The 27733-nt window shown below is 36.2% G+C and overlaps 2 protein-coding genes and 1 long non-coding RNA gene across 5 annotated transcripts in view; 2 read left to right on the top strand and 1 right to left on the bottom strand.

Moving 5' to 3' along the window:
- Positions 1-11350, top strand: part of LOC107725133 (serine/arginine repetitive matrix protein 3-like) — a 54444-nt gene extending 43094 nt beyond the window's left edge. The window contains exons 3-9 of the mRNA XM_016534290.1: positions 2887-2988; positions 5116-5244; positions 5758-5835; positions 6305-6373; positions 8777-8812; positions 9004-9054; positions 10682-11350. Coding sequence (XP_016389776.1) covers positions 2887-2988; positions 5116-5244; positions 5758-5835; positions 6305-6373; positions 8777-8812; positions 9004-9054; positions 10682-10946 — 730 coding nt within the window. The 3' untranslated portion in view covers positions 10947-11350. The remainder of the gene's footprint in view (positions 1-2886; positions 2989-5115; positions 5245-5757; positions 5836-6304; positions 6374-8776; positions 8813-9003; positions 9055-10681) is intronic.
- On the bottom strand, positions 423-16269 carry LOC107725134 (uncharacterized). The gene is made up of 3 exons (XR_001638093.1): positions 16180-16269; positions 7035-7038; positions 423-433 (listed from the first exon to the last, which is right to left on the bottom strand). It is a non-coding gene; the product is annotated as an uncharacterized LOC107725134 (long non-coding RNA).
- Positions 10738-27733, top strand: LOC107725131 (serine/arginine repetitive matrix protein 3-like). 3 transcript variants are annotated; one of them, XM_016534287.1, is made up of 8 exons: positions 10738-10817; positions 12758-12797; positions 14787-14792; positions 18404-18423; positions 19736-20016; positions 21392-21640; positions 22541-22663; positions 27372-27733. In XM_016534287.1, exons 2-8 carry the CDS (start codon positions 12794-12796, stop codon positions 27544-27546), a joined length of 858 nt encoding a protein of 285 aa, XP_016389773.1. In that variant the 5' UTR covers positions 10738-10817; positions 12758-12793; the 3' UTR covers positions 27547-27733. The 3 variants fall into 3 exon arrangements, with proteins under 3 accessions (XP_016389773.1, XP_016389774.1, XP_016389775.1); XM_016534288.1 differs by having other exon boundaries at positions 19739-20016; XM_016534289.1 differs by lacking the exon at positions 14787-14792.

Raw genomic sequence — 27733 nt, forward strand, 5'->3', positions numbered from 1 at the left:
ACGCACCAGAAATGTCTTTTAAGTCAGTAAAATTCCTAAAGGAAAATGTAGGAAAAAAAAGTTTTAAGTGAATTCTACAATTTTTTAAATCATCAATGATCATGAGCTCATTATAAAGACAAAAAAACAGAAAAATGTGTGTGCTTCTGTGTGTTCTACCCGCTGTCCTCTGCTCATATTGCACACAAAAAACACAGAAATTCATTTTTATCTTGTGTGTGCGCGTGCGTGCACATATGTCGGAATGGATTTGATAAAGCAGCATTATCTCCAGCCCCTCCAGCACAAGCTTTTATAGCAGGAAGGTTTGGCTTCTTCACAAACCGCTGTGTGCAGCTGCTCTGGGCAGAGGCTGATAAAACCTGCTATTGTGATGCCATACATTACCAGCTGAACTGAATGCACAATGGTTGCCCCTGGTTACACCAGTCTACTTTAACCAGACAGCAGGTGCAGGTTTCATGTGCCGCTGTGTTAAGACTCTTTCACATGACTTACATCAACACACATCATGTGCTGCTTCGACCTGTGTGTTAAAACCTGCTCTGTTCCAAAACCTAGTGATCTGCCCTGCTGTCTGCTGCCTGCATAGTGAGCATGCTGACTGAAATGGAGCAGTGTACATCATTTGACTCGCAGTTGAATTTAGTGGTAGCATGTTGGTAAGCTGCTGTAATACATAAAAATGCACAGCACACACGAATATTGGGGAAAATAGTCATTATTTAAACTACATTTACACTACCGGTAGAGGTCTGCACGGGCTTTAAAGTGAAGCCCGAACCCGGCCCGTACCCGAGATCGTCTGACACGACCCGAGCAGCACAGTTAAATTTAGAGCCCGAACCCGACCCGAACCCGATCGGGACCCGTCGGGTTCGGGTCGGGTAGCACTACCGGTCAAATAATTTTTTATGTTTTTGAAAGAAGTCTCTTCTGTTCATCAAGGCTGCATTTATTTGATAAAAAATACAGTAAAAACAGTAAAATTGTGAAATAATTATTACAATTTTAATGAACTGTTTTTCCATTTGAATATCTGTTAAACTGTAATTTATTTCTGTGATGCGCAGCTGTATTTTCAGCATCATTACTCCAGTCTTCAGTGTCACATGATCTTCAGAAATCATTCTAATATACTGATTTGCTGCTCAAGAAACATTTCTGATTATTATCAATGTTTAAAACAGTTGTGCTTTTGTGGAAACCATGATACATTACCATTTAAAAGTTTGGGATTTAAAAAAAAAGAAATTAATACTTTTATTCAACAAGGCCACATTAACTTGATAGAAAATGACAGTAAAGACATTTATAATGTTACAAAAGATTTCTGTTTCAATAAATGCTGTTTTTTTTTAACTTTCTATTCATCAAAGAATCCTGAAAAAAAATTAACTCAACTGTTTTAAATATTGAAAATAATAATAATAATCAGGAATGTTTCTTGAGCAGCAAATCAGCATATTAGAATGATTTCTGAAGATCATGTGACACTGAAGACTGCAGTAATGATGCTGAAAATACAGCTGCGCATCACAGAAATAAATTACAGTTTAACAGAAATTAATACTTTTATTCAACAAGGCCACATTAACTTGATAGAAAATGACAGTAAAGACATTTATAATGTTACAAAAGATTTCTGTTTCAGTAAATGCTGTTCTTTTGAACTCTATTCATCAAAGATTCCTGAAAAAAAATCACAGTTTCCACAAAAATATTATGCAGCAAAAAACTGTTCTCAACATTGAAAACTGATTTCTGAAGGATCGTGTGACACTGAAGACTGGAGTAATGATGCTGAAAATTCAGCTGCGCATCACAGAAATAAATTACATTTTAAAATATATTTAATTAGAAAACAATTATTAGAAATTGTGTCACACCATCCAGTGGCTGGCCCACACAGACTTTTGTTGCTGCCCTACATGCCAAGGGCATAATGGGTAGTAAGTAAGTAAGTATTAGAAATTGTAGTAATTTCACAATATTGCCATTTTATCAAATTAATGCATTGAACAGAAGTTCAAATTTTTGACTTGTACTGTAACTATTGCAATGCTTTTTGTTATTTATAGATTGATTTATTCTAATAAATGACATTTCTGAAATATTTCACTTCATATATTTGATAGATTTTTTTTTGTTTTCACTCAGCTTGTTGCATATAACTTTGTCTCAGAATTTGATGAAAGAAGGAAGCACGTCTGTGATGCCTCAACATGTTGTGTACATAGGCAACCGGTTTGGAACAGGATTTCAGTTCCATCTCTTTTTGCACAGTATGGGTTCAAATGTTATCAAGCGCACACTGTTGTCTGTGTGCTGACTGTCAATGTCACCATGCTGACTGCATGGTGACATTGAGTGAATATAAAGAGTGTTTCTCCAGTCCGGCGCCCCCTGCAGGCAGCTGTGCTCCTCTGAAATCACATTACAGCCAAACTGTGTGGCATGACAGTCTCTCTCTCTCTCTCTCTCTCTCACACACACACATACACACACACACACACACACACACACACACACTAATCTTGTTTCCTGATAGATGCGCTCTGGAGAAAACGAGAATGGCCCGTTTAATATCCAAACCCGAATGTTTCCATGCTGCATTTATTCACACATTTTTAGCACATCTCTGAAAGACTAGACTTTTACACTCTCTGAAGAAATTATAAGTGGTGACCCTTGCAAAAGTTTTTCTGGGTGTTTGCTGGCAGGATTAATTATGGTTGCTTGGCTCCCTCCATCAATGTTTGCTGTGATTTTTTCACCTGTTTTATCATCCAGTGAGTGAAAATCACTCCAGACCTGAAAGATTCCTTAAACCGTGTTTTATTGAGGAGATTGTTGTCATTTGACCGCTTTCATTTTTGTTTGCAGATATTCCGAAGAAGAAATCCGGCAGAAGGTTGGAACGTTTCGGCAGATGCTGATGGAGAAGGAGGGCGTGATAACTCGAGAAGGCTTGCACCCACGTCCACCGTGAGTCAATCACACATGATGCTTGTCAGCCAGTAAAACCGCTCTGATCTTATTTTCCACATGTAATTGAATATAGTGTGTGTTTCCTGTAGAGACAGTATCGGATAGCGTTTGTGTGTGACATTGTATTCCTGTTATTAATGATAACGCTGACCAGCACTGATAGAAACCATCCATAACACACGTCTCAGTGCCAGTGAATAGATACAGCATGTTTAATAGATACGTGTACATTAAATACAATTACTAGAACTAGAAACACTTTAATTTATGTAACTCGCTGGAAAACCATTTAGCTAAATAATGCAATGCAAAAATGCTGCACAGGGATTGAAATGAATCATTTCTCTTTCTGGTTCATTTACATGAACTGTCTGAACAAACTGATTCACTAAAATGAATCTTTGGGAAGTGCATTCTCTATTTTTTAGCTACCGATGAACAGAAGCACTAGTGCATCAAAATGAAGTGCAACTGATGAACATTAAAGGCTTTAGCTATATAGTGGATTTTATAATCTGTTGTTGTCATGGAGGATAATGGGAAATTTAGCTTCGTTGCCTATAGCGTAAAGACAAGCCATAACGTTGGCTTACATGAAGTCATGTTGAAATAGGTTCATAAATAAGATGTCATGTTTTGCCGCATATAGGCTGAATGTGTTTGTTTCAGCAGGTACACAAACAAACTTTCTTATAGCTTGTAGGTGCAGGTCCTTTATCAGGCGCAGAAGAAGGAGATGATTTAATACTCTCTACAGATCATAAATGACCCTGCGTTAATGCCGTAGCACAGCCCAGAGGAAACCTCAGCGACCGTACATCACCTCCTTCACCCAGAGACCAATCTAATAAAAAAGCCTTTTCATCTTAAACCTAACCTCCTGTTCTGGCCATTCTGCACACAAGAACTCAGAGCCTGAGCCATTATAGCTCCAGCAACACAACATTTCTGCTATATCTTACAAATTTTCTGTTCTAGCCGAGGACCCTTATGTTGTCATTTAACCCTTCCGTTCGGTCACAAAACCCTTGTATTGTCATTTAACCCTTCTGTTTTATCACAGGACCCTTATGTTTTGATTTAACCCTTCTGTTCCTTCATAAGACCCTTACAGTACAGTATGTTGTATTTTAACCCTCCTGTTCCATAACAGAACACTTATGTTGTCATTTAACCCTTGTTCCAACATAGGACCCTTACAGTATTTTGTCATTTAAACTTTCTGTTCTGTCACATAACCCTTAGATTGTCATTTAACCCTTAATTTTCATCACAGGGCCCTTATGTTGTCATTTAATCCTTCTGTTCCATAACAGAACCCTTATGTTGTCATTTAACCTGTGTTCCATCATAGAACCCTTACAGTATGTTATCATTTAACCCTTCTGTTCTGTCACAGAACCCTTGTATTGTCATTGAACCCTTCTGTTTCATCATAGGACCCTTACAGTTTGTTGTCATTTAACCCTTCTGTTCTGTCACAGAACCCTTATGTTGTCATATAACCCTTCTTTTAAATCATAGAACTGTTAGGCTGTTAATAAAAAGCACTTTTGCAGAAGCAGGATGGTGACATTTATCACTGCGATGAAGAAGCTGATCATTACATTTTTAGATAAGATCGCCTTTAGTAGTGGAATGCTAATTTATTTAATCAAGACACATGTTAGGAAGGATAATGAGGATAAGTTAAGGCTTTATAAAAAGTGAGTGTGACAGAAAAATAGATCTGTTAGTACCTTGCCTGGAATTCTGTGAAGTTTCTCATTATCAGCTCACATTGTATAATCACCTTTATTCTGTTTCAAATAAATAATTGTTTCTTTTTTTGATATAGAAGTTAGTGGTATGGGAAGATAAATAGATGTTGACTTAACCCGGAGAAAAATATTTTTGCTCACAGGTTGCTCTTTCATAGACCAACTTTGTCTCAGATGTTTTTTAGTTTTTTTAAAAAAATCCCTTATAAAAAATAAAAATGAGCCAAGAGGTGACAAACATTAGAGTATAGAGTAAAATGAAGACTTTCAAATCTGAGCACAGACATTGAGTCAGAATAGCTCATTACTGCATTTTAGACCAGAGCAGGTCATGACCTTTGACCTTTACCTCCTGTATGCACAGGGTTAGGCTGCTTCCTCACGGGGATGGAGATCACGTGGGAAATGCTGCGTACGTCGAGGGCTATGAGGAAGACTATGATTGGGATGGAGAATATTACGAGCAAGATTCAGCTGCCTACGATGACTGCAGGTAAAAAGCTGAGAAAGGAGCTCTGAGCTCAACACCTACACGCCGAGAGAAACGGAAAATAAATGAATGAATAAAATAAATGCAATTAAGAAAATGATTTAAATTTACATAACTTTACTTTATAAATACTACTGAAAACATCTCCTTTATGCAGTTTAATGCAAAATAACTACACTTCTCACATTATAATCACTGAAGCTCAATCCAGTGGTTGCCGCTGTATGCAAACATACAGGAAACACAGGACACAGGAAAAACAACAACAACAACTGCAAGCCAGGTGCTTTCATTCTGAAAAACAACAACAAGACGCTAGCTGATGATGAGAAAAATAATGCAAAGCCAAAATATAAATAACTTTACTTTCCAAAAAGTATTAACAATGTAACAGAATGGATTACTTGTATTAAGTATAACATAATGTAAAACGTTAATAACTTTCCCCAACAATATATACTGTATGTATATCCAACACTGCATTTGTTTTACTCCATTTCTGGTCTTCTACTCTAGATCCAAGATGAAATCCAGCAGTTCACCTTCTCCTCGGCCAAAAAAGAGGAAAAAGAAGAAGGCAAGAAGACACAGTCGGTCAGTTTGCTTTCTGTGATTTAATGCAATGCAGCGTCATGTACTGAAAAGTCAGCCAATGTATACTGTGCATAGTTTGCAAATGTTCTGTATGCAATGCATAGAATACTTAAATAACCTAAGACACCGGCCAAACGAGCAATATACAACAGAAACCCTGTGTCCAACAATGCAGTGAGCTAAAAATGAACCTTTAACTGCCAGTGTGATCTCTCACATTGAGTTTTTTGAGCCAAAAAATCGAAATTTTATATTTAGAGGTTTGTTCAGATTACACAAATTCTAAGTATAAGCAGTAGTACTAGTAATTCTTGACCTATTTTATCAAGAAACAAAAAGAGTTTGAGAGCGAAAAGGGTCAAGAGGAACATTTAAATATAATACAGTGAAAAAATGGAAGAAAATGATGGTATGTGCTTGTGTGATATTTCATCCTGCAGTATTGTTGTTGTGTTTGTGTGACCCACAGAGCTGACAGCCCGTCTCCAACCCGCAGAGACAAGAGGAAGAAAAGCGGAAAGAAACACAAGAGAGACAGGTGTGTGTGCGTGTGTGTGTGTGTGTGTGTGTGTGGTTATTCATTCACACAGGTGTACATCATTCACCGATCAATTAACACTGATCTCCCTGCCAATATTCATTAGATTATACTGTATACTGCAGTATGCAAACTTTCAGTATTCATACCACACAAATACCAATATGACCTACTACATTAGTCAAAGTGTGCATTATGCACAAAACACACTACATGAGATACTGTATCCTACAATGCAATGCATTAAATCTAACACAAATATACTGACCATAATATTATTAACCACTATTTTAAATATGTTTTATCACTTTATTATATCTTCTTGACCTTTTATTTGCTTAGATTGCCTTCGATCGGTTTTATGTTTATACACAAAATTGGATTAAAAATGCAAAATAACATTTGCATTTTAGATGAAATTGAACATGCAGCATAGAGAAATGTTGCAGTGATGCACATTGTTTTACGTACTTCTTTATATAGTAGGTATTAAACAGTATACTTTAGGTGGCACTTTTGTATTCTAAACATATAGTCTCAGAGTCTAATTTTAATCTTTGACAAAATAGAAACCGGCTCTTTGAAGATTTAAACTGTTCTTGTTCATATTTTATTATCAGCGTTTGTGTTTTGACCAGAAGCATCAAGGATTAGAGCAAACTCAACTCAGTGTCCAAAAATAGCACCAGACATGAACAAGAAAAGCCTGCTTTACACAAAGACCTTTCTGCATTCATCAAATATTCATGATATTATGTCAGAAATATCTGCAGTGTTTGGTGCCTTTGCAGCCTTAAAAAATAAGGCTTGTCTAAATATTGATAACCGGACGTGTCAGCATTTTAGATGCTTCGGTTTCGGTCTGTCTTTCTATTATTATGCTTAGTGTGTATATCTGTGCATCACTATACAGGTTTCTTCTGAGTTTCCTCTTGTCATGACCTCTACTCTATTAAAATTCATAAAGCGTTTTTTCACACAGCAGTTTATTTTGAACATGCTATATGATTCTCTGTATAGTGGTCTTGATATAAAGTTAGCAATGCGCTAGCAATACCAAGGTCATGTATTCAATTGCCAGGGAACTCATGCTGATAGATCATTTTTATTAGTCTCACGTTACCCTGACGGCTTTATTACAGCTTTCTTCTCTCATGCCGTTTTTCCTATATCAAGAAAACATGACAGGACTGACAGATGCTTGGGTGCTAGTGTATCTGTTTGTGTCAGATGTATATAATAGCGAACACACTACGGAAACATGGTGGATCCTTGTGTAGATGTCTTATCACAGCAGCTTCAATGCTGTCAGACTGTGTGTGAGGGGAAAAAGTGTGAAAGAGAGTTTAGAAAGTCAAGTATTTCTCCTTTCAGTATAAATTGAGCAAAGACGTTTAAAGGTGAAAATGTGGTATATGTGGTCTTATTCTGTGTTGTTAAATCACCCAAAAAATCCGCAAAAGACCCAAAATCTTCCAACTAAGGCAAAAGTTGGTAAGACAGATATATTTTAACCATTGTCTTTAACACAGCATAAAAATATAAGGATATTTCAATCACATTTAAAAATGAATGTCACTGCATTAGATATAAAATATCATTTAAATGCCACATCATCTTTTCTTTTCACTAATGCCACTTTTCTTCATTATTTTGCTCAGTGTCTTTTAATCAGCTGGTATTTGTTTGATTTGTTGTGGATGTCTGAAGTCAGTTATCCTTGATTTATTAATGGGCAACAACACAAGATCTACCGTTTTATCGTAACTTATTTTTGTCAAGGATTTTGTTTGAAAAGCATGATTGTGCATCTCTCTTAACTCTTTCCCTGCCAGCAGTTTTATTCTAGCTTCATGCATTCTTTTGTATCAACACTTGAATGTGGGTAAGTTTAATTAAAAAGCAACATTTTGAACAAAAAAATGCTTTACTACATTTAAATAGTGCGTCCGGTTCAGCACCGTCCTATACCACTTCCTGGATCGACGTTTCATTTGGTAATGTTAGGCAGTTTTGATTTATATGCTGTTTAATGTTTGATGATTGCGTCATTTTACAAATGCATCTACTTACATATGCAATAATTAGTTTCTGCTTCTTCTTCACCTGTGTTTTGATCCAGAGATTCAGTACTCTTTCAGAAGATGTGTAATAGCAGCTTCTACCATATAACAGTGAAAACACAGAAAGCTGGAAACTTCCATCAGTGGCGGGGAAAGAGTTAACAATAAATGGCTTTTATATTCCAGTATCTAATGCATGACATTCAGACATTTAAGTCTGACTTCAGTGTCCAAATACTGAATGCTGAAGCCCTTAAACTACAAAATTTACTCATATAAACAGCAGCAGTTCTCTGATAGTCATAATCTGATATCTAACCCAACATTTCCTCTGTGTCAGGTCCACATCTGGCTCAAGGAGGAAGAGGAGACACAGGTAAACACTGAGCTGACCTATGATCCTTTAGATTTTATGGTTTGGGAACTGTGCTGGATTAGTTTTGCAGAGCCAACATCCACTTTACAGATTTTCAAGAGCCATCCATTGACATTTAAGACCTAATGCTCCACACATAAGCTCTAAATTCAATTCTTATTTAGTTATATGTGTTTGTTTTCTCCTTTCAGATCTGGGAGCCCCCAAAACAAACACAACGACAAGAACAAACAGAAGAAGAGGTGAGGGACGTTTATTCTGCTGTTTGCTTTTCTAAAAATTCTCAATGTTCAGAATTATGCTTTCGTGCATCATAATGCCTCAGCCTGACAAAGAAAATCCATTGCACTGATTACAGAGTTTAATGATTTAATTATATTAATGTTCTAAGCAATCAGAGTTGTGATTTTTCACTTGGGATAGTAAGCAAGCACACAGCAACCATCTAGAATACCTTAGCAATTACCTATCACTGACAACCACTTTAAAACTACATAGCAACACCCTGGCAACCACCCTCAACACCCTTGTAAACATCTAGAATGCCACAATAACCACTTAGCCATTCAACTACATAGAACATTTTAACAACCACATAGAACCACCAAGGCAACCACCCACAACACCCTAGTAACCATCTAGAACAACCTAGCCACCACCTAGCAATGCACTGACAACCATTTGAAACATTTTAGCAATTGCATAGCAACACCATAGCAACCACCCACAATGATCTTGTGACCATCTAGATCACCCTAAAAACCACCTGACATTGCACTGACAACCAGTCAAATCAAAAGCATAGCAACAACCTGGCAACCACCCACAACACTCTAGAAACCACCTAGAACACGCTGGAAACCACCTAGCAATGCTGTCAACTCAGAATTTTTGAGCAACCACATAGCAACACCGGCAATCACCCACAACACCCTAGTGACCATCTAAAATGCCATAGTAACCATCTAGCAATGCACTGATAGCCACTCAGAACATTTTAGCAAATGCATAGCAACACCCCAGCAACCGCCCACAACACTAGTATTCACCTAGTAATGCTACTAATGCATTACAACACCCTAGTAACCATTTAAAACTCCCTAGCAACCACATGGAAACCACCCACAAAAACTGTCTAAAACACCCTAGTAACCACATATCAATGCTTTGACAACCACTCAGAACCTTTTAGCAACTCCATAGCAACACCATGGCAACCACCCACAACACCACAGTGACAATTTAATGCACCATAGTAACCATCTAGCAATGCACTGACAACCACTTGGCAACACTCAGAACATTTTAGCAACCACATATCAACACCTTGGCAACCACCCACAAGAAACCGCCTAAAACACCCTAGTAACCACCTAGCAATATCTTGACAACCACTCAGAACTTTTTAGCGACTGCATATCAACACCCCAGAAACCGCCCACAGCACCCTATTAACCACCTTGCAATGCACTGATAACCAGTCAAAACATTTTAGCAACTGCATAGCAACACCCTGGCAACTGCCCCCAACACTCTAATAACCATTTAAAACTCCCTAGCAATGCCTTGACAACACTCAGAACGTTTTAGCAACCACATAGCAACACCCTGGCAACCACCCACAAAAAACTGACTAAACCACCCTAGTAACCACCTAGCAATGCACTGACAACCACTCAGAACATTTTAGCAAACACATAGCAACATCCTAGCAACCACCCACTACACCTAATACTCACATGTCAGTGTAGGCCGAATGCATGGATTGTTTATGAAAGGATTGATGACACAGACTGTGAGGTGTATGATGAAGCGGTGTGGGAGGAGTGTGTGTGGTGTGACGTGTGTTTGTGTGTGTGTGTCCCGCAGGTGTTCAGTGGAGTCTCCCAGCAGGAGTTCTCAGCACAGAGGGCCAATCACGTGGCAGAATGGGAACCACAGCGTCCGTGTACGCAATGGCAAAGATTCAGGAGCCAATCACACGGAGGGGAATAAAGGGAACGATGTATGTAGTCTCCTCTACTTTACCTTCATCTGTTCTCTGCCGTTTACACTACTAATCCTTCAAACACTCTCTCTCTCTCACACACACACACACACACACACGCCAACTGATTCAGTCGTATCTGTGTGAGCTGACTCTATATCTATTTTCCCTCTTTGGCTCCATTTTGTGAGTTTTTCTGTTCTCAAGCCATTTATGTGTTTGTTGGGAAGGGTTTTTGTTTTGTCGAGACAGATGTCCATTATTTTCTTTCATTATTTTTTTAATAATGTCATGCTTTATTTCACGCACAAGCCATTTTTCTTACAGTGGAAACTAAAATACAACCAATTGTTGAGCATGTGGGATTTCATGGAAGCACCAGCTCCATCCCGAAGGCACAAACTTGCGAATTGTCTTGCGACAATTTTTTACATAAAGCATCTGTTGCTAATAATTCAATAGTTTGTGTTGGATAACATCCCACGAAAGAGACTTTTGATGCCTCAACCAGATTAATTAAAGATATTTTGGTAACACTTTTGCTTCATTTGTTAACATTAGTTAACTAAATTAGTTAACATGAACTAACAATGAACAAAGTAAATGGGTGCCGTCAGAAAGAGAGTCCAAACAGCTGATAAAAACATCACAATAGTAATCCACACAACTCCAGTCCATCAGATAACATCTTTAGAAGCCAAAAGCTGCATGTTTGTAAGAAACAAATCCATTGTTAATGATGTTTTAAATTCAAACTGACTAAAATACAAGTCCATAATCCATAATAATGCTTCCAGCAGTGAAAAAGTCCATCTCCTGTTTGTCTCTTTACATCAAAATCCACTCATATATTTGTTTAGAACTGTTCTGAACTGTTTTGGCTTGTAAGCGGTGCTTGATCTGTGCAGATTTCTCTCCTGATTCAGATTAGATGACTTTTCACTGGAGAAAGCAATATTATGAATAGAGGACTTGTATATTAGCCGGAAGCAATGGTTTGAAGTTAAAACGTCATAACGATGGATTTGTTTCTTACAAAAACACAGATTTTGTCTTCTCCAGATGTTAACTGATGGACTGGAGTGGTGTGGATTACTTGTGGATTATTGTGATGTTTTTATCAGCTGTTTGGACTCTCATTCTGACGGCACCCATTCACTGCAGAGCATCCCTTGATGAGACAATGTGATGCAATGCTACATTTCTCCAAATCTGTTCCCATTAAGAAACAAACTCATCTATATCATTCTTGGGTGAAACAATTTAAAAAAGATGAATACTGTTGCTAGGGAGTTTTAATACTGTGAACAAACAATAACTAATTGTATTTCTATTAACCAACATTAACAAAGATTAATAAATGATTAAAAATAAGTTGTTCATTGTTAGTTCATGCAACAAATGCATTAACTAATGTTAACAAATGAGACCTTATTGTAAGTGTTACTGCTATTTTGAATATCAGTCTAAACTTCATATATAAATCATAAACAAACACTTTTTGTTTTGTAGGTTTTTCTTATCTTGTACATTTTATTGTATACCACAAAATGTCAGCGCAGTGTATTCAAAGACAGTGAGGAATGAATCTTTTATATAGTAATAACACCACATTAATTGCATTTGTGCTGAAAAGAATGACAACAGTGTAATTTAAATATGCATGACATATTTTTTATGTATTCATACAGTCACACAGTGTCTAATACGGCCACAAGATGTCAATTATTCAGCTAATCTTTGACCTGTGTTTGGAGAGATATCAGATATCTGGTCATACTTACTGTATCTGGGACGGTTTGCATGCAGTCTTTCAGAAGTTCTCATGCTCTCTTTCTCTCTCCTTTCATTTGCTGAATTCATCCCTCTGTTTTGTTGATTTCTTGACCTCTATGAATTCACATGATCTCTTCCCACAAATAAACGCCCAAACTTTTCTGTCTTGTTTGTGTAAAAAGCACTCATATGATTTGGAACTGGACCGAGTAGATTAAATGGGTATGTCTACTAGTTTTTCTTGTCAATACAGTTGAAACTCTCATTTTCTGCTCAGTTTTACCATAGCACCCTTTTCCAGATGTGTATCAGGTGTTCTAAGAGCCGATGATCTGTGACCTGCAATCAGATCGTCCCTTATTATTGATCATTTTCTGTAATGTAAGGTGAAGAACTGTTAATCAAGAGATGGTTTTCATTGACCAATCCCTCAGACGCTTTTAGCCAATCAGCTGTCATTCCTGGTTCTGCTGAGAGGATGAATGAGTCTGAATGTTACAATCACAGATAGGAAATATGTGGATGCTGCATTTGGCTGATCTGGAGTTGTCATTAGCACCGCCATCTTGGAAAGGTCAATGGATTGAAACATTATATAGTCCTTTATAAATAGTTTATTGTATTCTTCAGTTTATGGAGTGTGTTTTAGATTAGGAATGTACAATTACAATAAAATGTATTATTATTATTAACAATTTAAAAAATTGTTTTAATTTAATTATTTTTAAATTGATATAATAATTAAACAAATTAAAAATAATAGTAATAATAATTATTATTATTAATCCATAAAACTGATATTGTTGGGTAAATGAAGGAATGCCAGTTTGGACATTATGATTTTTATGGCTATATTTGTTACTATATCTAAAAACCTGTGTTTGTTCATTTTATTTATTTATGGCCTTATCGCTTTAATTCGAAACTTTAAGCAGTCAGAGCTCTATAATAACTGTACAGAGTGTTTTATCAATCCTCATTTTGTTACATTTTTAATTTTAGATCATCTGCAATAAGCGGAATTGTATGGTGGTATAATTCATATTGATCTTTCCAGTAATTAGAATGGTTGCTAATTTGATAATGCTTGTAAATACCAATAAGAGAGTAATTCTGCATCATTCCCCCAAATTTTCGTCCAAAACCAACATAGAAAATGCAAAAAAATGCATTGTTAATGTAGCATCTATATCTGTGGTCACAACAGGCTACAGATTCATGAATTCTCTCTTGGGTAAAGGCTGACATATCTCCACTGACAAGAGCCGGTTCAGTGCCATTGGTGATTTCAGATGGTTTTTAATCGACATGGTTTCTAATGCTCACTTTTCACTAGCACTTGATATGTATAAATATACATTCTTATAGTATAACTAGGTGTTTGTTTCCTTCCTGTCAACATTTGAGTGGTGTAATGTACGTCTAGATGTGTGACAGGGACAAACGGACGCTCTGTAAACATTAGCCGACAGCCAACTACGCTAACTAGGGTCATTTAGTAAAGTTGTTACACTAAAAGGGACCCAAGCCATTTGGATTCTTTTCCTAAGCGAATGTGGCATCTTTGCATCCTTTGTGAAAGACTTTTGACAATTGCTGAGAGCAAAAATCTACTCTTAGTTTTAGCAAGTGCCAACAAACGAGCACTAAATTCTCATTGCGCAGACCGATCGATAACGATACGGCTTAACGAACGTGACTGGGGTCCCTTTGAGATGTTAGTCGTCCATCCTAGAAGTGACCACCCTCCACCCAACACCCCTCTCCCTTCACCCGTTCATGTGTGCTGTCCGTTGTCCCGACATGCTTTCTCTTTTCCCATTAAACCACATTGCGCATGCATGGCCATCGATATTTACGTTCCTTCTAGCAAATTGGATTTGTTGAGATTTTGTCGCTCCTTAACTTACGGTAGAATGTGGCTGCACATGTGTCCAAGCGAAAAAGACAGCAATTTCTGATTCATTTCGTTTTTGGGTTCTTTGTCGTTGTTGATTTTTCCTTTTGTATGTCCACACTTTTTTTGTTTTGTTTTGCTTCGTTTTGTTGGAATTGTCTCCTTTAGTCTGTGGATCAATTATCTTAGCCTGGATACTAAAAGAATTCATTGTCTTTTTCCCATTTGGCTGCGGAGAATTTTCCTTTCTCCTTTTTGTTTTTCCTTTTTCTTCCTTTGTTTTGTTGATATTGCATACGTGTCACTGATTGAAGCGGAAGGTAGGTAACGCTCTGCCTACGCACGTGGAGAATGTGACAAGCACCCTAGCTTGACATCAGTGTCTCTCTCTCTTTTTCCCTTTGTTTATCTGAGGAAAACCAAAGGTTGGCGGGTTGTTTTCATTGTTTTCTTTTTAGAAATGTTTGCTCTATTTTCATTCTTTTTTTTGTTTCAATCTGAAATCTACCTTTGCTTTCATGCTTCAGTCTTCAGTACACTGCCCTCCCCACAGGTCCATCTCTTGTCTGCGTTTTATTTGATTTTTCTTATTATTTTTTGGTAGAATGCATTTCCTGTCTGTGCCGCATTCCTTTTGTCTTTGGTGAAATGGTACGTGTCATATGATTTGGTCACTTTCCCTCCTTTTTATTTTTTGGATACACAAGGGCTGTTTCTGAAGTATCTGGGGTTTACGTTCAGCTGTGTTAATTTTTTTTTTTTTATATGATATTATTATTATTTATTTTTTTTGGTTAAGATAATGTTTGAGGTCGATCAGAAATCCTTGCCTTCCGATGGTAATAAAAAAAAGAAACAGATGGATGAATAGTTTAATACATACAGTAGACATTGCTTTGCTCAGTGTAATCTTTTAGCCACAATTTTCAATTGTGCTGCTAAAGATGATCAGTCTCAGCTGTGAAGTCTTTTTTAAGGACCCCATGAAATTAAAATTAAAGTTTTGTGGTTTTTGGTTTACGTGTGTGAATTTGAGCTGATCCATACACTGAAAACAATTTGGTGTAGAAACAATTTTCACTCGGATATTGCTAGTAAATTACACAACCATCAGGTAACATATTAAATTGAATGTGAAATTTTGATTAGATCATATTGCACCTCAAAATCAAAAAGAAAAATAAATAAATAAATAAATATGTATGTATTAATGTATATATAAATTATATATTTTATATATGTGGACAGCTTTTTATGAGCCATGTTGCTTGGTCACTTTCCCATTGAGAATGGGTAACAAATTTCAATCTGGATATTTTAGATCGGTTGTGGGCCCTGTATCTCACCTGATTGCCTGTTGACGACAACATTGCCCAAAGATGCCGACAACATTGTTCAAAAAGTTGCTCCGTGTATCATCAGCCTTAGACCCCCGATCTGTACACACTCCATCCCCCTGCTCCGCCTTAAGATCCTGTTAATGAATATAAAAAACAGGATTGGTGACAGGGAACAGCCCTGGCAGAGTCCAGCACTCACTGGGAACAAGCCAGTAGTATGCATGAACCTGGATGAACCCAGCACCCCATACTCCCGGACCACCCCCCTACAGTATAAGCAATCCCGGGGAACACGGTCATAAGCCTTCTTCAAATATACAAAACACATGTAGACTGGATAAACAAACTCCCATGCCCCCTCCAGGACTCCTGCCAGGCACTGTCCCAGATTCCCACGCGATGTTGGACAAGTGTGTCAACCACAAAAGCCCAACTTCATCCAGGGCCTTCAGCTTCTCAGGGCACCTTGCCACTTCTCCTCCCACACCCTGAGTCTTTGCTTCCCTGACCACTGTGGCTGCAGTCCTTCTAGCCTGCCAGTACCTGTCGGCAGAATCGGGAGACCCACAAGTCAACCAGACCCGAAAGGCCTCCTTCTTCTGCCTGACGACCCCCTTCACCGCTGATGTCCACCAGCGTGTTCTTGGGTTTGCTGCCACAACAGGCATCAACAACGTTTCAGCCACAGCTCGCAGCAGCCATTTCCGCAATGGAGGCTTTGAACAGGGCCCACTCGGAGTCCATGTCTCCAGCTGTCCCCGGGAGCAAGGAAAATCTTCTCCGGACATGGGGAGTAGAAAATATTCCAGACAGGATCCTCTGTCAGATGTTCCAAGTTAACCCTCACTATTTGTTTGGGTTTTACCGGGTCTGTCCGGCAGCCTCCTCTGCTATCTTATCCAACTCACCACGAGGTGGTGATCAGTTGACAGCCCTGCCACTCTCTTTACCCGAGTGTCCAGAACATAAGGCCACAGGTTTGATGATACAACTAATGTAGCCGATCAAAACCTTTGACTCAAGGTGGTCTATTACCAAGTACACTTTTGAACCACCTTATGTTCGAACATGGTGTTTGTTCCATGCTGAGCACAGAAGTCCAATAGCAAAACACCCCACGGGTTCAGATCAGGCAGGCTGTTCCTCCCAATCTCCCCCTCCAGGTTTCTTCATCATCCCCAACACGAGCATTAAAGTTGCCCAGCAGAGCTATGGAGTCCCCAGGCAGTACCCCTTCCAGGGCTCCACCCAAGACCTCCAAGAAGGCTGGATACTCTGAACTGTATTCCGGTGCATAAACACAGAACACAGTCAGAGCCCCCCCCCACCCCCCCCCACCACCCGAAGTCTGTGAATTTTCCCAGCCCTGCTTGGCACCTCTCACACTGAGCGACTCCGGAGAAGGAGAGAGTCCAACCCCTATCTAGGAGTTTGGTTCCAGAGCCAGAGCTATGCGTAGAAGTGGGGCAAATATATCTAGCTGGTAACGCTCAACCTTCTGCACTAATTCTGGCTCCTTTCCCACCAGAGAGGTCACATTCCATGTACCAAGAGTTTGCAGGGCCCCCCCTGCTTGCCACCCATAGTACATCGCACCGGTCCCCTACGGTGGTGAGCCCACAAGGAGATGGCTCCATGAGCCCGGCCACCAAGCTTGGGTCCAGGAGAGGACCCCGGTATCCCTTTTCTGGACAGGGTCTCACTATCCTGACTCCTGTGTACCATAGGGGATTATTGGGGTGGGGGTGCATATGTGTAACATTATTTTGTATATAAATATAAATTGTAAAATAATGATAAATATTATTATAATTATATTACTAAAATATATTACTTAAATTAAAATAATCGATTACTACCATTCTGCATATGTAATATTTTATTTTTATTTATTTATCTATCTATCCATTTTGCATTACAGTAAAGGAAGTTTGAGGTACAGTATGCTTATTTTCTCAATTAAAATATTTTATGTAAAATATGATTTTTCATTTTTGCATTAAAGAAAATAAGATATTGACTTAAATAGGCTTCATTGACTTTATGCAAAATATGATTTATTTTCCTTTTCCTTTGGTTATGGGGTACATTATGACACAAACACGTCCTTGATAGGTTTTGGCTATTAAAGTATCCCCGGTATTGTATGTGCTACTGCAACTTTCTGTTTCAACAAGAAATGCATGAACAGAAAACAACCGCTTGTTGAGCCATTTCATGGGGTCTTTAATTCAACTGATGGATAACCCATAATGCACATTCAGTTAAAGGTTTTTACTGAGAAACTGTTGAAACGAGAGCATCCATTCGTAGCACATTACAGTCACTCTTGAAGCCTTAAAACCGCACCGAAGAGTGAACCGCTGTTAAAATGCACTCAAACTGTTCGCGTTCCAGCCCACACACTGTGAGATCCATTAGAATTTGATTTCTTCTGTGTCTTTTTCTCTCTTTGGTTTGATTTTCATGCATTGTTTCATACTCACTATCCAGGGAAGGGTGTTGTGTCTTTTTCTCTTGCATTTTGTGAATCTAATGATGCACTTATGTTGCCCCACTTTTCCCTTCTCTTCATACCTTACCTACTAAAGGAGGGAATACCACTTTATTGGTAAGTGGATGTTAACCAAAAGGGAGTTGAAAAACAGAATAACCTTTTAAAAAAGCTATTAAAACAGGAAATGGGTCGCTGTTCACATCTCAGCAATTGTCTGCAGGACAAAACAAATCCACAAGCAAGTTCTATTGAGTAGAGGACCAATTGTTTTCTAATTTGATTGAATCTATTCTTGTGACTCTTTATTTCGTTCCTTCCATTTCTGTGATGTTCCGTCAAGTTGTCTTTTTTATTTTCTAGTTTTATTTTTCACCTTTTTTTTGTTTGTAGCTCTTTCTGAAATTGAAAAAGTTATTTTTCTCCTCTACTGTATATTCTCCAGTCTCTGTCGCTCTTTATATTCTCTCTAAACTTTTTTCTTTCAGAGTTTCGCATATTTTCACTCTCTCCCTTTTTTGTTTCGATTTTCCTTCAGGACTATTCTTTTCAAATCATTATGGTTTTGCATGCCGAGTATTGCATGCGCTGCACAATAGAGGACTGTCTATAAGCCAGAGAACAATCCTAGCACTTTCTTTTAGATATTTTTTTGCCAAGTACACGATAACGCTCTTCCACCCAGGAGGAAAAAGTCTCTAATTTCACTGTTCTCTTTCTGTTTGTTTTTTTTTCACATTTATTTCTTTTTTTCCTTTGGTTTGTTGGTTATACTTCATCCCAAAAGGGAGTTGAAAAACAGAATAACCTTTTAAAAAAGCTATTAAAACAGGAAATGGGTCGCTGTTCACATCTCAGCAATTGTCTGCAGGACAAAACAAATCTACAAGCAAGTTCTATTGAGTAGAGGACCAATTGTTTTCTAATTCGATTGAATCTATTCTTGTGACTCTTTATTTCGTTCCTTCCATTTCTGTGATGTTCCGTCAAGTTGTCTTTTTTTTATTTTCTAGTTTTATTTTTCACCTTTTTGTTTGTAGCTCTTTCTGAAATTGACAAAGTCCTCTTTCTCTTCTACTGTATATTCTCCAGTCTCTGTCGCTCTTTATATTCTCTCTAAACTTTTTTCTTTCAGAGTTTCGCATATTTTCCTCTCTCCCTTTTTCGTTTCGATTTTCTTTCGGGACTATTCTTTTCAAATCATTATGGTTTTGCATGCCGAGTATTGCATGCGCTGCACAATAGAGGACTGTCTATAAGCCAGAGAACAATCCTAGCACTTTCTTTTAGATATTTTTTTGCCAAGTACACGATAACGCTCTTCCACCCAGGAGGAAAAAGACTCTAATGTCACTGTTCTCTTTCTGTTTGTTTTTTTCACATTTATTTCTTTTTTCCCTTTGGTTTGTTGGTTATAATTCATCTACAGAAGCTTCGATCTCTGGCTCCGTCTCCCTCGAGCACGCAGACGCACGCGTCGCCTCGTCTAAGAGGTGCTAAACACCACGCCGACCGTCCCAAGAGCCCTGGAGGACCAGCGGCGCAGACGGGAGAGGACGGCTGCGCAGACGACAGTCCGGCGATGGGCAAACCGCTCTCAGAGTCATCGGGGAGATGCGGCGGGAGGCCGAGGGTTCGAGAGAAGACGTCGCACTCACCGGCGCACAGCAGCGACACTGAGCCACACACCAAAACCAAGAATCAGAAGAAGTAAGAACATTAACATTTATGCAGATGTATGCATTACTGGTCAGAAGTTAAATAGGAACAAGTTTTTTTGTTTTTTTTAAAGACTTCTCTTCTGCTCACCAAAGCTAATCCTAAGGGTTTTGACCTAAAATACAGTCAAAATTGTGAAATATTATAACAATTTAAATTCACAGTTTTTTATGTGAATATATTTTAAAATGTAATTTATTCCTGCGATGCAAAGCTGAATTTTCAGCATCATTACTCCAGTCTTCAGTGTCACATGATCTTCAGAAATCATTCTAATATACTGATTTGAGATTGAGAAACTGATAAAGACCATCATTCAAAAGTTTGGGGTGAGTATTTTTGAAAGAATATCATACTTTTATTAAAAAGGATGGATTCAATTGATCAAAAGTGACAGTAAAGATGTTTATATTTCTACTTTAAATAAATGCTGTTCTTTTAAACTTTCTATTCATCAAAGAATCCTATAAAAATGTGTCACAGTTTCCACAAAAATATTAAGCAAAAACGTAATACTCCGAAATTGAGAACAATAAGAACCATTATTAATAATTGATCACCAATAATAACTGATAATAGCAGAGCAGCATATTAGAATGATTTATGATGGATCATATGACACTGAAGATGCTGAAAATTCAGCTTTGATCACAGCAATAAATTACATTTTAAAATATATTATAATATAATTTTTTTTAACTACTAATAAGATTTCACAATTTTAACTTGTAATAACACTTAACAATATTACTGTTTTTACTGTATTTTTGATCATATAAATTTAGCCTTGGTGAGCTGAAAAGAAACATTGCAAAACATTAAAAAAATTTAAATTATTCCAAACCTGACCAGTAGTGTGTATTACACAAAATATATTTTAAAACGTGTTTTTGCACCTTTCTGTGTAATACTGCATAAAATGCAATTAATAATCATGTTGTTATGTATGCCAAGGGTAAATTAAGCAAGCAGTGACAAATGTTAAGTTAGCTAAAAGTCAGAGAAATTAGATACATGTCCAATATATTTTTTTTATATCAGAAAGTGTCCCAGATCATAATGAAAATGTCTGATTAAATGTGATTTTCCACATCCAGGGTCAGCTTCAGCTTGAATGTAGCTGTGCAAAGATTTGCCAAAATATTTAACAAACAAAAAATGTGCTATCAAAAGTCAGAGATCTCAATACAAACTCAAACATTTTTCATGCTTCACATTCATTTTATAACTCTGTACTCTTAATGTACTGTACTGTCAATTTGAGTACGTTTAGAGAAACATCTTCAGTAGATCCCTAAATAAACCAAACTGAGATCTCTTTTAAGTCTCTTGATGGTGAAAAGCCTATCACTGTATTCTCACACAGAACGAAAGCATCTCATTCGTCTAAGCGGCACCATCGCGGACGCGCTCAGAAGCGCCACCGGAGTTCCTCTGTGTCACCGGGTCGGCACAAACACACGTCCAAGAAGAAGAAGAGCAAGAGTCACGGGACGGCCCGGCAGAGGAGCAGCTCCTGGAGCAGCGGGAGGTCATCGTCACGAGCTCATTCTAGAGAACGCGGATCCAACAAGAACAAATCACCGCACTGTCACGTCCGACAGAACAACTCCAGGTACACACACAAAGATTTGGTAAAATATATTTTTATTAAAGAAACTCATTCATATTCATGAAAGTGCAAATTAGTATTTTTGTCTTGTTTTCCAGTACAAATATCTAAACATTCTCAAATCAAGGTGCATTTACTTTAGAAGCGAATTGACATGAGACGTTAAGAAAAAAAAAGATCAAACACGAGAAAAAATGCTTAAAACTAGAAAAATTTTAGTCTTGTTTTCCCTTTGAATTAAGTTTTTTTCTGACCCCAGTGGCATATTTATTTTTCTCATTTTACACATAAAATTGCTTAATTTTGATGGATTTTTTAGAAAAGAAAAATTTTTAAAATTTTTGTCTAATGTCTAAAATAAGAAAAAATATCTGCCAAAGAGATCAGAAAATTTATTTTGGTTTCCCTTTGAAATATATATATTTTTTCTGATCTCAGTGGCAGATGTTTTTTCTTGTTTTACACATTAACTCACTTAATTTGTTTAACATTTTTGTCTAGTGTCTAAAATGAGAAAAAATATCTGCCAAAGAGATCAGAAAAATTATTTTGGTTTCCCTTTGAAAAAATTTTTTTTTTCTGATCTCAGTGGCAGATGTTTTTTCTTGTTTTACACATTAACTCACTTAATTTAGAAAACAAAAATGTTGAAAATTAAACGTTTTTGTCAGAAATAAGTAAAAATTTTATGGCAATGAGCCAAGTGACACTCTCATTAACCTCAATACATTTTATGCTTAAAACAAGAACAAAACAATCCCTAAAATAAGTGAAAGTCAGATGCACCTCAAGCGATCTTCCTGCAGTCTCTGTCAAATGAATCCAGTCATCTGAAGGACATCACGTGCCATCCTCAAATCCTCTCAATCCCAGCATGCTTTGTGTCTGTCTGTCTGTCTGCAGGGAGAGAGACAGTCCTCAACACTCGGATGCAGAACGAGCTCGCCGCCGCTCGCGCAGCTATTCTCCCATCCGCAAGAGACGGAGAGACTCTCCCAGCTTTATGGAAGCTCGCAGGATCACCAGGTAAAGACATCTCGCACTGCCTCAGGAGTCTGTAGGTGTTTCTCCTTCTGTTTTTGTTTGGGAATGCATGGCCATTTCTTCATTTACAGGCTGTTTTCAGGTGTCATAACTGCACTATCTAGAGGCAAATGTTTCTTTTTTCAAGCATATTTCAAGCAAATATGACATTTTACTACAGTAGATCAAAAGTTCCTGGCATGAAATGGATTTATATTTTCCCTGTCTGTTTTTTTGTTTTTTTGGACATCACAGCAGGACAGTTGCTATTGAAGGCCAGTCGCTGTGATTTTCTTCCAGTAACTAGTCAATGCTTTGGTGATTGGTGAAAATGAATAGACGCCTTGATCAGAACTCTTTCAGTCCCAATAAATTATTTCCACCTGAATCAGTGCTATTTTAGCGTCATTAATACTATTAGAGGTTTTAGATTTTATTTTTCGTCTTAATTTTAGTAATTTTATGTTTTTGTCAATTTTATTAGCTTTTTTATATACGGTGGGTACGGAAAGTATTCAGACCCCCTTAAATTTCTCACTCTTTGTTATATTGCAGCCATTTGCTAAAATCATTTAAGTTAATTTTTTTTCCTCATTAATGTACACACAGCACCCCATATTGACAGAAAAACACAGAATTGTTGACATTTTTGCAGATTTATTAAAAAAGTATTAATTTGTATTTATTCGTTTATTTAGTTTTAGTCATTTTAGTTATTTAAGTTTTTGTAATATTTTATTGTAGTTAACATTCATTTTATTTCAAAAAAAATATATATACAGTTTTAGTTTTAGGTTTAATTCATAATATTATGCATTTTATTATAATGAAAGCATTTTTATAGGTATAACCCGTATAATCTATTTCAACTCGAACAGGGGTTAAGAAATATGGAAATGTTCTCTTTAGTGTGTGTGTGTGTGTGTGTGTGTGTGTGTGTAATCCAATACAAATAAATGTTGCATCAGATCAGTGTTGCATTAGTGTTTCTTTATATTTTGAGTACATTTATTTTTATATTTTCATTTTAATTGTAGTAATTTTGTTATGTGCTTTTTTCAGTTTTATTGGTTTCTTAAAAATATTTATATTTATTATATAGTCATTTTAGTACTTGAACTTATTTTTAGTTGCCACATTAGTTTATTTTAGTGTAACATTTAAAATTTTTAGTTTTAAGTTTTTCACCATTTTTTTTTCATTTATATCAACTTTATTTCAATTACTGAAAAATGTTAAAGCTAGTTAAATGGTTTTTATTTTAGTTAACAATAACAGCACTGACATTGACCAGGCAAATTAAAGAAACACTGACACCTACAGGTCAGTCTGTGTACTGCAGGATTTCTGCACTCATTCAGTGTTTTCAACAATAGCAGCTCATTTTAGCACTGGAGCAAAACACAACTGGCACTTACTTATAGCGCAAAAGTCTGATTTTGATTTTCCTTACGCAAAACCCAAACTTTTCATGACAAATTATATTATCAGCATAAGAATTGGAGTGAAAATTTTTTATTTTTTTTTCCTCACTTTGCTTTAATCACAATTTTCAGGTTTTCAGTATGGACTGTGTACTGGAATGAACATTATATATAAGCATTATAAAATGATTTTTCTGTACTCATCTTCAAATGATTTCCCTCTGCTCTGATTGGTCAGGATTTGAACTTACTCTGTCCTGTATGAAGGTTTCCTCGACGACCTCACACCGGAATGATGCTACCATGGTAACTGTTGCCATGCATCAGAAGCCCCTGGTTTCCTCCTCAAGCAGCTCTCAGCGTCTCAAGAGTACAACTACATCTGTGTCTCTTTAGCTTCTGTCTCACTGCCTTTCTCTCTGCTTTTGTCATTCTCACCACTAAACGAGTTCTCTTCACAGATTAACACTAACGATCCCACACAGTTCACTGACACAGAGATAGATACTGAGAGCCAGAATGCACTGCGATGAGCTCAGTGAAAACATCCATCCAATACGGCTTTCAGAGTTAAACGTTGACTGAAAATATACTTCACTGTTTACTGAATAACACTGAGAAACAGTGATACTCACTTGAAACATACAGAAGAATTCATTCACAGTTGACTTACAGAGTTTGATGTTAATATGTTGCTACTGGATTTCAGTCTAACTCTATCTTATTGTTAGATTGAACTACTTATATTTTATTTTTTTAAATATTCATAATTAGCTTTTTTTCTCCCCCCTGAGCTTGTAGAAATGCATTCTGGCTGTTTAGTGAAAAAGAAGAACACTTCAGCATACTTCAAAACATTTTTATTATGAAAATAATATACTTTAAAAGAATATACTTAAGTATGAACTGAATGTAATTTTTTGGTTTTACTTAATTGTAAACATTAACTTTAATTATAAAAGTGATACAAATTAACTCTAATATTATAAAAAGAAATATGTATTATATTATGAAAGTAAGATTTTAAAAAAAATCCAATGAAAATAAATATGGTTAAAGTGTACTGCCAAAATTTAAGATTGAGATGAATTTAAAAAAAAAATTATATTATAACTTCAATATTATAAAAATGTACTTTAATTATAAAATGATAAAATCAACTTTATTTTCTAAAAAGTATTTATTATAATAAATATATTATTTAATATATAAATATATTTCTATATTATATTAGAAAAAATATATTAATTTAATATATAATTAAATTATATATAATATATAAGATACTATTATATAAGATTAAAAAAGGAATACAAATCAGATTCAAATAAATACAAATTTGATTAAAATAAGTAAATAAACAATAAATATAACACTACATTACAGTAATGAGTAGAAAAACAATGTTATGTAACTTAACAGAAACTAAATATTTTGCAAAAAATATTTTAGACAAGATTTTTTGGTGAACTGAAATATAATAACATTTCTATTGAAACTTGTATTTAGATACATTTATAAATTACACAATTGTAATGATAAACTTGCAATTTAGTACATATAAAATATATTAACTTTAAATGTAATGTCAAATAACACACTACAGTTAAAAATTATAATCAAGTACTTTACACGTGTTTTAGTATGTTAGTCAACACATCCAAATAAGTGTACTTCTATAAAGAGTATTTGATGGAAGATTATTAAAACATAATGACGTAAAAGTGTTCTTAAGTGTGTTAATAACCTAGAAAGCAATCTATGAAGCCTTAAAACACTGCTCACTACAGTAGGGTACGGCACTGATCAGAGTTTAGCTTTAGCGTCTAGCGTCTTTAGCGTCCAGCTAACAGCCGCTCACTGCAAACACTGAACGCTACTGGAGTGTGAATGTGTGTCTAACATACTATAAGAACTGATGTTTCTCTTTGAAGACAGAGCCTATGTGTGTATTTACAGTCTGTTTACATGATGATGATGATGCTCTGTCTTAACACTCACTAACCAAAGCTCAACCTTTGCCAAACATTTTCTCTTACAGAAACTAATCATCTCTGCAGCACGGCAGCACTTCCACCGCTTTGACCACAACAGTGTTTTGTTGGAACGTGTTGAGGCTAAAAACCTGCTGTTGATGGTCACTGGTTCTGTATGGTTTCTAGCTGGTCTAATGAGGTCATAAGCTGGTCCAGATCAGGGGTTTTCATACTAGGGCCTGTGAAACATCTCAGGAAGAATAATGTAAAAAAAAAAAAATAAATAAATAATAAAAATATTTTTTAAAAATCAGATTAAAATAAATAAATACAAATAAATAGACGTGTAAATAATTAAAAACAATAATGTAAAAATAAATATAGAATTAAAATAAAATGAAATGAAATGTAAAAATAAATAGAAATAATAAATATATATAATATATATAAATATATAAATAAATATTAAATTAGATTTAAATAGGTAAATAAACAAGTTAATAAATAAATAATAATTTTTACTCAAAAAAAGTATACAAAATGTAAAAATAGAGATATTATAAAATACAATTTACATTAAAAAAAGAAAATGAAAAAAAAAATTATTAAATAAGAAAATTGAAATTGAAAATTTGAGTATGTAAATGATTAAATAAATAATTCTACAGTGTACAAAATGTATATAAATAATAAAAATGTGATTAAAATAAATACAAATTTGATTAAAATGAGTAAATAAAAGAATAAATAAATAATTCTAACTCAAAAACAGTGTACAAAATGTAATTTAGATTAAAATATATAAAAAAAAATTTAAATTAAAATAAGTGAATAAGTCAATAATAAATGTAACAGTAATACAGTAATGAGTAGAAAAAAACATAAAAATGTACCTTAATAGAAACTAAATATTTTCTAAATAATATTTTAGACATATTTATAGTTTTGTTTTTTCACAGTGTAAATTGGTTCTTTATATAAGATTGTATATGTAAATTGATTGCTAAATCATCTTGGTCAGGCTAGTTAGAGCTATTAGACCACCTTGGACCATCAAGAAACTAGCTACCATGTAAAACATTGTTTTCTAAATTTACCAAAGTGACCATAGTTACTACCAAAATACCTCGAAAAATGAGTTTTGTTTTGTTTCTTCTTTGTAATGAAATAATAACTAAACAAAGTGATGGCACAGCACACATTTGATGCTGTCGAGTGGTCAAAGTGGTATTAAAGTGCTTATGCATTTTTTATTCTATGCTATCATGTGTCTGTATTATATGATCTCTCTCTCTGCCATCTTTTCCGCAGCGCACGGAAGCGTCCCATCCCGTACTACCGGCCGAGCCCGTCCTCTTCCAGCTCAGCCAGCAGCTCCAGCAGCTCCAGTCGCAGCTACTACAGCTACAGCAGTCACAGCAGCTCCAGCCGCAGCCCCGCGCACAGTTACTACAGCCAAAGCAGCTACGACAGCCCCGGATTCTGAGACCCAGTGAAGGTACGGAGGAGAGACGAAACAAACATCGCCGCAGGATCTGTGCTGGAGAAAACACTATATAACAACGGGTTTCCGACGGGTTACCTGACTCCATACAAACATGTTAGCATGCAAAAACTGAACAGATATGATATGATATGTGAACCTGGACCACAAAACCAGTCATAAAGGTCAA

Source organism: Sinocyclocheilus rhinocerous, unplaced genomic scaffold (assembly GCF_001515625.1).
Source record: "Sinocyclocheilus rhinocerous isolate Xijiao unplaced genomic scaffold, SAMN03320098_v1.1 scaffold1295, whole genome shotgun sequence".
NCBI classification, from domain to species: domain Eukaryota; kingdom Metazoa; phylum Chordata; class Actinopteri; order Cypriniformes; family Cyprinidae; genus Sinocyclocheilus; species Sinocyclocheilus rhinocerous.